This window comes from Eutrigla gurnardus (genome assembly GCF_963514095.1).
Source record: "Eutrigla gurnardus genome assembly, chromosome: 11".
Classification (NCBI taxonomy): Eukaryota; Metazoa; Chordata; class Actinopteri; order Perciformes; family Triglidae; genus Eutrigla; species Eutrigla gurnardus.
Window position 1 is genome coordinate 1,710,689 of NC_139925.1, and position 11,381 is coordinate 1,722,069.

General features: G+C 52.3%; 1 protein-coding gene across 2 annotated transcripts; it reads left to right on the forward strand.

Moving 5' to 3' along the window:
• Positions 1 to 145: 145 nt before the first annotated feature.
• znf318 (zinc finger protein 318) lies at positions 146 to 11,140 on the forward strand. 2 transcript variants are annotated; one of them, XM_084021406.1, is made up of 12 exons: positions 146 to 596; positions 1,460 to 1,557; positions 2,215 to 2,306; positions 2,415 to 2,740; positions 2,967 to 4,107; positions 4,283 to 4,383; positions 4,472 to 4,571; positions 4,643 to 4,956; positions 6,146 to 6,301; positions 6,820 to 6,913; positions 7,244 to 7,362; positions 7,592 to 11,140. In XM_084021406.1, the coding sequence occupies exons 1-12, from the start codon at positions 339 to 341 to the stop codon at positions 10,313 to 10,315; spliced, it is 5,523 nt and encodes a 1,840-aa protein (XP_083877532.1). In that variant the 5' UTR covers positions 146 to 338; the 3' UTR covers positions 10,316 to 11,140. The 2 variants fall into 2 exon arrangements, with proteins under 2 accessions (XP_083877532.1, XP_083877531.1); XM_084021405.1 differs by having other exon boundaries at positions 2,215 to 2,740.
• The last annotated feature ends 241 nt before the right edge of the window (positions 11,141 to 11,381 follow it).

Below are 11,381 nucleotides of genomic sequence, written 5' to 3' on the forward strand. Positions count from 1 at the left end.
GCTAAAGGTTTATCAACAAAAAGGATTTTAACATTTAAAACTCGTCAGAAAGCGCCACAGCTGGTGCGGTTGACCGTAGTCAGTACCGCTGCGCTCATGTAGGGGGCAGCAGCAGCTCCGCCGGGCTGTTTATGATGTCCGGAGAAGAAGAAACGGGAGGTTTTTGTGTGTGCATGTAGAGAATGATCGAAGTGCAGAGAATCTGTTCTTATTCAGTTACTTCATAATTAGTTAAAACTTCAGGTAAAAGTGTCCGGAAGTCGCTCCCGTGCATCGGAGAGACGCTGGAGACTTCCGCTGCTTGAGCGCGGGAAGCCGGAGAACCTCTGCGGGAGGAGATGTACCGTGGTCGGCCTCCGCCGAGAGGAGGCTACCGGCCGCCTTTCGAAGGCCGGGGTCCGCCGCCTCAGAGGCCTTATCCGGCACCGGGCTTCAGGGACGACCGGAACCGGCCCAGGCCTCCGTTCAACCCCGGGTACCACGAACACGGTCACACGGACTCGTACCGCCGCTCCCCGCCGCGCAGGAGGTACCCGTCCCCCGGGACGGGGAGCCACCGAGGCGGCGAGTACTGGGCCGGAGGTCCGCCAAGAGAGGTGAGCCAGCCGGGCTGCTTCTGTGTTATATTATTACACTATTCATGTGAAGTATGTTCCCAAACAAAACCGACTCGTGTCATTGTCTCCCGAGGATGTGTTTTATCTTCAGGCAGCTAACCCATTAGCATCGTTTGTTGTTAGCATCTGTACACGGAACTCGGTTTAAAAACCTGTGGATTTATCCGCGCCGTGTCTCCCCTCTGTGTGACGTTTACGTCCGCACTCAGACGAAACCTCGTATTAAAGGTTCAATAACAACGAATCGTTCACACAAGAGTGACTTTTACTTTGTAATCACCTCTAAGTCTCGGAGAACTTCAGCGTGCTAACGCTAAGTCGCGTCCGCGGCGGTGCAGACGCGTTTAAAAGTCGTTGTTTCGCGTTAACAGGTTATTTTTTTGTGGATGTTCACATCGCCGACTTAAAACACTTTAATATTTCTTTAAAGCGTTTGTAGGAATGTTGATATTAATTATCGTTCAGCGCCGAGCCATGTGTCAAAGCTTCAATGAGCTGATTTATGAATGGAGTTCGTACGTGTGTTTTCTCTGGAGCTGAAATACAACACCATCATGTTTGTGTATTTATTACACTCAGTACATTTTTCATGCCCGACTTTTACTACTGTTATATATTATTATAATATGTCTAAAGGGACTTACGAGACTGTGGGACTGAATAGTAAAATATAGGGACCTTACTGAAATATAGATTTAAACATACAGACTCATATTAATCTATTTCAGGCAGCATGTTTTGTGATGCTGTTATGCTGTTTGGTATATGTTACAAAGTGTGTGTGTGTGTGTGTGTGTGTGTGTGTGTGTGTGTGTGTGTGTGTGTGTGTGTGTGTTTTGCAGAGGTCTCCATCACCTCATGGGCCTCGTCCCATCGACCACAACTTGGTCATCACCGTTGGCAACGAGCTGACTGGAACATCCTCACGCCATCATGACAGGTACGCCTGAGAAAAGAAGGAATCTGATTGGCTCGTTCACTCAGGTGCTGATGGACGGAGATGTGAACACCTCAACGCACACATCCAGATCCAGCATCCTATTCCATTTGATTTATAGTGTCATATCAAAGCAACCGTTCAGGACACATAGAGAAGGGCCAGGACAGGAGGACAGGACCAGGACTGGAACAGGACAGGATCAGGACTGGAACAGGACAGGATCAGGACTAGAACAGAAGGACAGGATCTGGACTAGAACAGGGGGACAGGACGAGGACAGGATCAGGACTAGAACAGAAGGACAGGATCAGGACTAGAACAGAAGGACAGGACCAGGACTAGAACAGGAGGACAGGATCAGGACAGGATCAGGACTAAAACAGGAGGACAGGATCAGCACTAGAACAGAAGCACGTGACTAGGACAGGAGGACAGGATCAGGACTAGGACAGGAGGACAGGATCAGGACTAGGACAGGAGGACAGGATCAGGACTAGGACTCGATCATGTTCTTTCCAGTGGTGCTGGAGGCCCAGACAAGGCCATGTAGAGGAACTCTGTCATTAGATCCAGGTCTGTCTGAGCCAGATGTTCATGTCCTGAAGGTCTGCTTGGACAGGTTCACTTCAGTCCAGTTGATCAGTGTCTTCTGTGCAGAGACTACCCTCCTCGACCCGAGTACGAGCGGAGCAGGAGCCGGGGCAGGAGCCGACCCCACAGCCGCAGTCCGGACCGGAGCCGGGCCAAGAGTCAGGGCCGGAGCAAGAGTCAGGTGAGGAGCAAGAGTCGGCCCCGCAGCCAGAGCCGCAGTCCGGACCGGAGCCGGGCCAAGAGCCGAGGCAGGAGTCGCAGTCCAGACCGGGCCAGGAGCCGCAGTCCGGACCGGAGCCGGGCCAAGAGTCGGGGCCGGAGCAAGAGCCGTCTCCGCAGCAGGTCTAGGTCTCGATCCAGGTCCAGAGGGCGGAGCAGGGGGCGGAGCCGAGGCTGCAGTAAGAGCAGGCGGAGGAGTCGCAGTTCCAGCAGCAGCTCGAGCAGCAGAGAAGACGACGACGAGAAATCCAAGAAAGAGTTCAAAGAGCTGCAGACGGCTCGGCGGCGGAAAGAGCTGGAGGAGATGCTGAGTCTGCCGACCAAGTCCATCCTGAAGAAACGCACCGACAGCGACGACTCGCCGTCCCTCAGGGTAGGAGCGCTCGCATGGAGAAGAAACAGGGCTGGGATGGGGGCTGAAAATCCTTGAAAACACTTGAATTGTAGTGTGGTGTTTCCAAGGTTTGAGAAGTGCTTGAAATGTCTGTTCTATGTGATGACATATATGATAGAACAGAGAAAAGAAGATCTCCATTTCCTCCATGTCTGTCCATGTTAAAATGTCTCCATGTGTTCTGATCCGGTTCTCTGTGATCCAGACCGCAGACTCTCCCCGAGGTCCCGAGGGCTCCAGCATGTCCCGGGTGGCCGACCAGCTGCTGCAGGCGGTGAAGGGCATGGAGCCCCACATGGTGGCCTCCATGCTGGCGGAGCTGCGGTCTGACCCGCAGATGGCTCAGCGCGTCGGCCTCGACACCGAGATCAATGAGATCCTGCAGCTGCTGGGGGCGGCGGCGGAGGACCAGGACAAGGTGGACGACATCGACGACGAGGAGAAGTTCCTGTATGGAGATTCGGAGGATCCCAAACCTCCGCCGGTGTCCGAGCCGGTCCAGCACCACGGGCTGGACCTGTATGGAGACGTGACGGAGGAGGTCCTGTACGGAGACTACCCCCCTCAGAAACACGGCGTCGCTCAGACCTATGGCCTCCCGCCGGCCGCCATGCCTCACCATCAGGCCCCGCCCCCCGTGGGCGAGGTGGACATGAGGTACGCCAGCCGGCCCTCCATCAGCCCGGACCAGAACATCACGGTCCAGGTGCCGAACCCCTCCTTCCCGCCGGGGACCGAGCCGCTGGAGGAGGGCGAGCGCCAGGCGGTGGAGGAGTACGAAAAGATCCAGGACCTCCTGAAGACCATCGGCCTGGACCTGGGTGTGACGGAGATCAGCAAGATGGCCGCCAGGACCAAAGAGCGTCTCCACGGAAACAAGCCACCTCCGAAGACACCCACACGGCGGCGCTACTCCTCCGGCAGCTCTGACAGCAGTCGGGGCCGAAGTAGGCGGAGCCACAGCGGGAGCAGCAGCAGCAGCGGGAGCGGCGGGCGGGGGGACAGCTGGAGCAGTGACGACGGCCGCAGGAAGAGCCCCGCGGCGCCCAGACCTCAAAAAGATGGCGAGCAAAGCGCCGCACCAAAACCCCCTGAGCCCAACCTCCACCCCCCTCACCCTGCGCTGCCCATCCCCCCCTACCCCCCCTCACAGGTCCACTCCATGATGCCCCCCAACTTCCCCCCGCCGGGCTACGGCCAGTACGCCAACTACCTCCCCTACATGCACCAGCAGTGGCCGCCCATGTACCCGCCCCCCAACATGGCCCCGCCCCCCCAGACCAGCCCAGAGGAGTTCCCCTACAAACACCCCTACAACAAGGCGGCCCCTGAGCCGGGGGCCAAAGGTGGGTCCACTCTTACAGGCTTGGTACGGGTGCTGGAAATCCTTGAAAACACTTGAATTTTTGTGTGGTGTTTTCAAGGTTTGGAAAGTGCTTGAATGTGACTTTGGAAAGGTGCACCCTGGTTCTAGCAGGAATGTGGCGTTCAGGTTTCCTGACCTTGTGGTTTCCTCGGCAGCGGCGGTGAAGACTTCGGCTCTGGACGGCGAGAAGGAGAAGGTCAGCAGCCACGACAGGAAGGTGTCCGAGGAGCAGAACAATGAGAGCCAGAAACAGAAGGTAGCCTCTTGGTTCCTGCTGATCCCAGGTGAGACCAGGTGAGTGGGACCTGACTGTCGGACCTGAATTCTGGTTCTGCTGCGTTCAGGTTCTGGAGGAGAGAGAGAAGCTGAAGACGGAGCGGGACGTCCGGATGAAGAAGAAGGAGTATCTGATGAAGGAGCTGGAGAGACTCCGGAAGCAGCAAGGTCTGTCCCCGAGCATCCGGACGTGGGTGGAGCGGGTGAAGGCCTCGGCTGACGGCTGTCATGTGTTTCAGGTGAGCTCCTGAGGAAGAAGCGGCGGGAGAAGGGGGGCCACAAAGACCCTCTGCTGCAGGAGATCAGCCACCTGCAGGAGGAGGTAATGGCTCAGATCTCCAGCCTCCGTAAGGAGCACGAGGCCGCCGAGAAGAAACGCAACGAGATCGAGAAGATCGCGCTCATCCTCGGCCTGCTGCCGTCCGACCGGCCTCGCAAGACCGCCAGACCGGAGGACCAAGAGGAGGACCCGCCGGACCCTTCGGAGAAGAGCCGCCGCGAGGCGGACCGGAGTCCTGACGGAGCAGTGGCCGCCGGCTGCTCCTCCTTAAAGGTACAAGCGCCCGAGGAGGAGGTAAACAGGAAGTACTCCCATCATAGCTAGGGCTCGTTAAGTTTACCAACATGAATCACTCCGATATGAAAAGCTAAATGTTGATTCACTGTAACGAAGCTTATTTATTATATTTGACTTCTTACCGGTCTCACATTCAGTATAATGTTCATCTCCATCAGTGTGTCATTGAGTCTACTTGGCTGGTTTTTCACATTAAAAGCCTGTCGGTCCTTTTGACAGGCTTTTAATGTGAAACATGCAGGAAGTGTTGAGGTTTATTGACGGTAGCTTAACTATGATAAATCCCAAAACAAGACTGTGTGGTCTTGTTAGCTTGAACATAGATAGCTCCGTTTCCATTGTAAGTGTGTGTTTGTGTTTTACTGCCGGTCTAAACGTTCAGATACGCTGCCACAACAAGTCCAGGTCCAGGTCCAGGTCTAGCTAGCAGAGCTGACTAGCAAGGTCAACACGTGAAGTTCCAAGCAGATTAAAGCAGGACAGGAACCGCTCTGACCTGGTCCTGGTTCTGGTCCTGGATCAGCAGAACCCAGATCAACAACAACTCTAGTTAGCGACCAGATGTTATGATAAAATGAGTGAACCGGTCTGAGCGTCTCCTGTAATCCACCAACACTAACCCACCAGAGACCACATGGTGGAGTCTGGTTTTATCATCATTAAAGCTACGGTCTGCGAAAAAAAATCCATTCAGTCTATCAGCGGTAGGTCTGCATAGAAATTGACCAATGGGAGCCATTGCTCCGGAAGGCTCCCTTTGTCTCGTACCGTCCATCCAATCCTCTCGTCTCCCCTGCTCCTCGTCATCCCGCCTCGTCGAATCGTGGGTGGGGAGGGGTTTGGTTGGGGGGGCTGCAGTACCACTCTCCACCAGAACTGTTACTGAGTGGGGATGCTGTTTTACAAAATAGAAGACACATTTGAAGTTGCACGTTGCCGTGTTAGAACGTTGCATCTATCTGGCGTTGTGTCAAAGTCTCCACTAGAATGAGAATAAAGCAGCTCGACTTGGCGAGCGGTGAGTCGGTAGAAAGCCGGCTGGATGTGACTCACGTCTCTGCAGCTCCCGAAGGTAAGAAGGTTCAAACTCCCAGCTGGAAGTTTTAGTGAGTGAATCCAGACCGTGTGCCGTTGTTGACGCTGCTCCATCTTTGTTTCTTCTCAGACCTCAGCGTCCCCGGACACGCCGGCCGCCGAGGCCCCGCCCCCGGAGCCCTTTGAGTACTATGACGCTGGAAACCACTGGTGCAAAAACTGCAACGTCACCTCTGGTTCCATGTTTGATTATTTCACTCACTTGCAAAGCAAAACACACCGAAAGGTTTGTCTATTTCTATTCTTGTCCACGTTCACACTGTGAATCATATCTATGTTAATGGATTATTTTTAACATCCTCGTATCATTTATTTGTTCATTTGACAAATTACATATTTTTGTATTCATTAATGGTCTTAATTATTTAATTAGTCTCTATAGGCCTTGGGGGTCCCTCCACCGGGTCTCTATAGGCCTTGGGGGTCCCTCCACCAAGTCTATATAAGCCTTGGGGGTCCCTCCACCGGGTCTCTATAGGCCTTGGGGGTCCCTCCTCCGGGTCTCTATAGGCCTTGGGGGTCCTTGAAAAGGTTGAAGACCTCTGGTCTAAACTGTATCAGTAGATCCAGACTGGTCTTCAGAGCTTTGCAAACGTTACTTCCAGCTTGTTCGAGGCTCCGTTGTTGTTTGAATCTGTTATGAAGAGCCGTTCAGACGTCGGGCTGTAACTTCAGGTATCGTATCCTCAGCTGTACCAGGCGTGTAGCTTCCTGTTTGGTGTTCACCTGTAGTCCTCTCCACAGACTCTGGACCCGTACGACCGGCCCTGGGCCTCCACCGCCACCAAACTCAGCAAGACGCTGCTGCCGGAGGAGAAGCTGACCAAACCGGCCAAAGGTAGCCCCGTGCACATCCACGGCGCCCTGCTCACGCCGCTGCTTGTTGTGCCAGTGATGAGCTGCTGAATGTTGTTAGCGTCTTCTACTTCCAGGTGGATCTCTGCTGCACTTTTTAATGAAAGGGACAAAGACAAAGAAACTCAGAGGAGACGTTTGTTTTTCATGTGTCGCCGTCATTGTAACGAGTCGGTTACATGACCTCTGACCTATACGCCATCTGTTCTGTGCTCATGTTGTAATCAGCTGTCACCGTCCTGACAGGTAAACATGATTGCCGTGTTGCTTGGTGGCCGGCGGTGTCTGAGTCTGTCCCTGTGTTTGGCTGCAGGGTCGGAGTTCCTGCTGCCCGTCAGAGGATTCTTCTGTCTGCTGTGCAAACAGTTTTATGGAGACGCCATCTGTGCAGAAGAGCACGTGACCACGCACACGCACAACGAGAAATACAAGGTGTTCATTTCAGCATGCTCCGAATTTGTAAACGGCTGAGTCTGTAGGATTGATCCCGACTTTAGTAGGACTTTAGTACCACGATGATTCAAAGATTTCTCTTCACCAGTTTTAATTATATACTTTTGCAGTTTCAATACGTTTCAGGATCTTTCAAGATGTCTGTGTAAATGTCTTAACGAAGTTAATTCCATGTCCTGTCTTTTTTTTTCCATGGCTCCTTCACCAGAAACAAATGTACGAGAATCCTCTATATGAACAGAGGAGGAACCTGGACCGCCAGGCCGGACTGGCCTCCGAGACCAGTGGGAAGAAACGCAAACATGAGGACGAAGACAAGGGCATCAAGGACAAAGAGGACAAGTCCAAACACAAAAAGGAGAAAAGGGACAAGAAAGACGACTCAGACACTGTTCAGAAGGAAGAGACATTTAAAAAGGAGGAGGAGGAGGAGGTGAATTCGAGCAAGAAAGAGGAGGATTTTAAAAAGGCCAAAAGCCTGGAAGAGGGGAGACCTTCTTACAGCAAGAAAGATGATGATGAAAAGTATAAATTCATCAAGAAGGATGATAAACACCGCTACAGCCGGGAGGAAGAGGAGCGAGGCAAATACAGCAGGAAGGATGAGGAGGAGCGACACAAATACGGCCGAGAAGAAGAGTATCGTTACCGGTATCGCAGGGAGGACGACGGCCGCTACGACAACCGTCCCAAATATGAGCTGAAAGATGACGAGTACAAATACGGTAAATATTCAGATTCCAGATCCAAACATGACCGAGACGAAGGGAAACTTAAGGCTGAGAAGAAAGCGTTTAAAAAGAGTGAGCCAGAGAAACCAGAAATCATCAAACCTGAACTGCCAAAACCCTACGACCCCCCCAAGATCCTCTGTGGACCCAGTCCAGCCATGAGGGCAAAGCTCCGCAAGCAGAGCCTGGAAACCGGCAAACCACCGACCACGACCGCCACCGCAATCATGACCCCTACGTTTGGAAAGTTCACATGGAAGAGGAGAGAGAATATTCTCGCGAAGGAGGCGGAGAAAGTTGCTGCAGAGTTCATCAAGGATGACGAAGCGGCTGCGAAGCAGAACCCGGCCACAGTGGAGGATTCTTTTGCAAAATCTATGGCCGTTGCTAAGGAGATCGCTGAGAAGCTGGGGGGCGCCTCATCTCCCTGGGTGTACAGCCGAGGTACCAGGGGAAGGATCCGGCCTAACCTCCCTGCACCTGCTGCAGTCCTGAGGAAAACAGCCATGATGGGTAAACCGGCACCTCTCAATGCTTTCCTGTCCATTAGACCTCAAAACACGGGTTCACCTGCTCCAAAAGAAGAGCCATTATTTCCTGACGGTCTCACAAAGGCTCTTAACGCTCAGAATGCACTGCTGGAAAATAAACCTCCACCACCAACAAATGCATCTGGGATACTGGCAGGGTCAAGACCTGCACCATTTGAGGATAAACCTCTGACCCCAAGTGGTACACCTGGGACATTCGAGACCAAGCCTGCATTGCCAGTGTCAAGACCTGTACCCTTTGAGGGTATGCCTCCGCCAGGGGTGTCAAAACCTCCACCATTTGAAGCCAAACCTCCACTGGTGGTGTCAAGACCTGCACCATTTGAGGATAAACCTCTGACCCCAAGTGGTACACCTGGGACATTCGAGGCCAAGCCTGCATTGCCAGTGTCAAGACCTGTACCCTTTGAGGGTATGCCTCCGCCAGGGGTGTTAAAGCCTCCGCCAGGGGTGTCAAAACCTCCACCATTTGAAGCCAAACCTCCACTGGTGGTGTCAAGACCTGCACCATTTGAGGCTAAACCTGCACCTCCAGTTTGTATCCCTCCACCACCTGTTTGTAACCCTGCACCACCCGTGGCTAAAGCTGCACCATGTGAGGCTACCTCTATGCTCTCTGACACCACCCCTGCTCCACCCGTGGCTAAACCGGCTCAGCCAACGATGATAAAGATAGTGTCTGACGTGGCAGCTCCCGGCGTCCCGGAGGCCGAGCAAACTCGTACGGTTTTTGTCAAGCCGCCACCGTTCATGAACCTGAGTGATGCGCATCATAAGTCTGACAAGATTAAGAGTAACCTGGCTGCAGCCAAAGCCAAGGACTTGTTCGACATTTTCTACAGCGGCATTGGCCAATCAGGGGCCTCCTCCATTACCAAACCAGCAACAGACGCCAGAGCTGATGGGAGCAACCCCAAAAAATGTCAACTTCCTACTGTGCAAGCACTAAAACCCCAACCGCAGCTTCTCAGCCAGTCCCAGCCTCCACCCGAGGTCTGTAAACCTCTGCAACCGAACTCAGCGAGTCCCCAGAACCAGCCGGAACCAGACATTCAAATTGCATCTGTTTGGTCCCTGCAGTGCTCTCCATCTCCAAAACCTGAGGTGACTCCATCTGAAATGCAAAAACCCCAACCAAAACGGGATCCACCAGCCCAGTCTGAGGCTCAGAGTTTACCCAAAAACCAGTCCTCGTCTCATAAATCTGAGTCTGAAACCAAACCCACCGAGCAGGAACCTCAAACTCCTAGCATCCAAACGGTGCCCCAGAAGGACCAGGACACCATGTCTCCTCTAGAGACCCATCCTGACACAGCTCCAGAACGTGCACCCAAGCCAAGCCCCAAATCTAGAGGCAAGAGAACCCCTCCTGCCCCCCGCCCTGTCCGACAAACTAGATCTCAAACCAGATACCAGACCCGGCAGCAGCAGCAGAGCCAGCCTGAGCCTGAACCGGCTTCAGGAGATTCTGACTCTGCAGCTTCTGACCCAAAGGGACTGGACATGGCAGATCCCGGGTCTGGGTTGGAGCTGGCGGAGGGGATGCCGGGTGAGGAGGACCCTCCGATGATGGAGATCACCCCTGAAACCCTGGGCCTTCCCTCAGACATGACCACTCTGGACTTTGATTATGATTTTAACTTTGAGTAGGAGCTGACTGGACCGTGTAACGGGGTTCCTTTGAAACCACTCGTACATCCAGGACTCGAAGGCCTACGCTGACGGACTTGAGACTTTTAAAACCCTTCCCCTCATCTGTTTAGTGAAACCTTCCTGTTCTCCAGAGTCTGATGTTTCAGTCCTGTCGGATACGAGTCCACAACATCTCTAGACCTGCAGTGTTTAATTAAGAACAAAAAATCCCACAAAGAGACAAACTACCACAGGTTCATGAATATTTACTAAAAGTATTCCCTTTGAGTTATGTGGCCATAAGGTCCAGGTCTGTGTTTCATGGTTTTGCTAGAAAAGCGGGCCACAAGATCATCTTGGGGGCTTAACATGAAGAATGAGCAACATGATTAGATTAATTTTTTTCAGAAGTTCCTCAAATATTGGCTTTGTTTCTTGTGATTCAAAACAAAGTTACACAAATGGAACCCATTCAGCCTCATTTTAAAGTGAAAGCGGTTTGGAAATCTGTCACCAAGCGACTCTGTGGACTAAATGTGAAACTGTTCCTTTAGAGTCCCTGCTGTATCTCCGTCACGTGACCAACAGGTCAAATGTCGCCTCCTGCAGGTAAAGTACCGAAGCACGCCAGCTGTTTGTTTCTCTTTGTTTTCTACAACTTTGTTCTTTCCTCTTTTTAAAACGACGACGACGACGAGTGAAGTCAGTAAAGAGTCGGACCAAAAAGCAGCTCAGTTGTTCGTTATGTTAACCGAAGATCCGGGAGCTGATCTGAGGTCAGTGTTGTCGTCTGGTGAAACCTGTTGCTTCAAGTAGAGTTTTAATAAAAGATAGCGGACAAACAACGGCAGCGTCTGTGTGTGACCATTATTTAAACCAGCTTTTATGAGTATGTGGAAGGTAACAAATTATAAGTAAGAAATTTAGATTTAATTGATTTCTCACTTTTAATCTCAATTGTTGGGGATTAGTTTCCATTTTAATACTTGTAACTAATACATTTACTCAAGTACTGTACATTTGTGAGGTACTTGTACTATCTGCTACTTTATACTTATACCCCGCTACACTTCAGAGTAAACGT

Coding starts and splice junctions, on each gene's coding strand:
- znf318 (XM_084021405.1), top strand. CDS start 339: ATGTACCGTGGTCGGCCTCCGCCGAGAGGAGGCTACCGGCCGCCTTTC. Junction 1,558..2,214: donor TCCTCACGCCATCATGACAG/GTACGCCTGAGA, acceptor TCTTCTGTGCAG/AGACTACCCTCCTCGACCCG. Junction 6,302..6,819: donor AAAGCAAAACACACCGAAAG/GTTTGTCTATTT, acceptor TCCTCTCCACAG/ACTCTGGACCCGTACGACCG.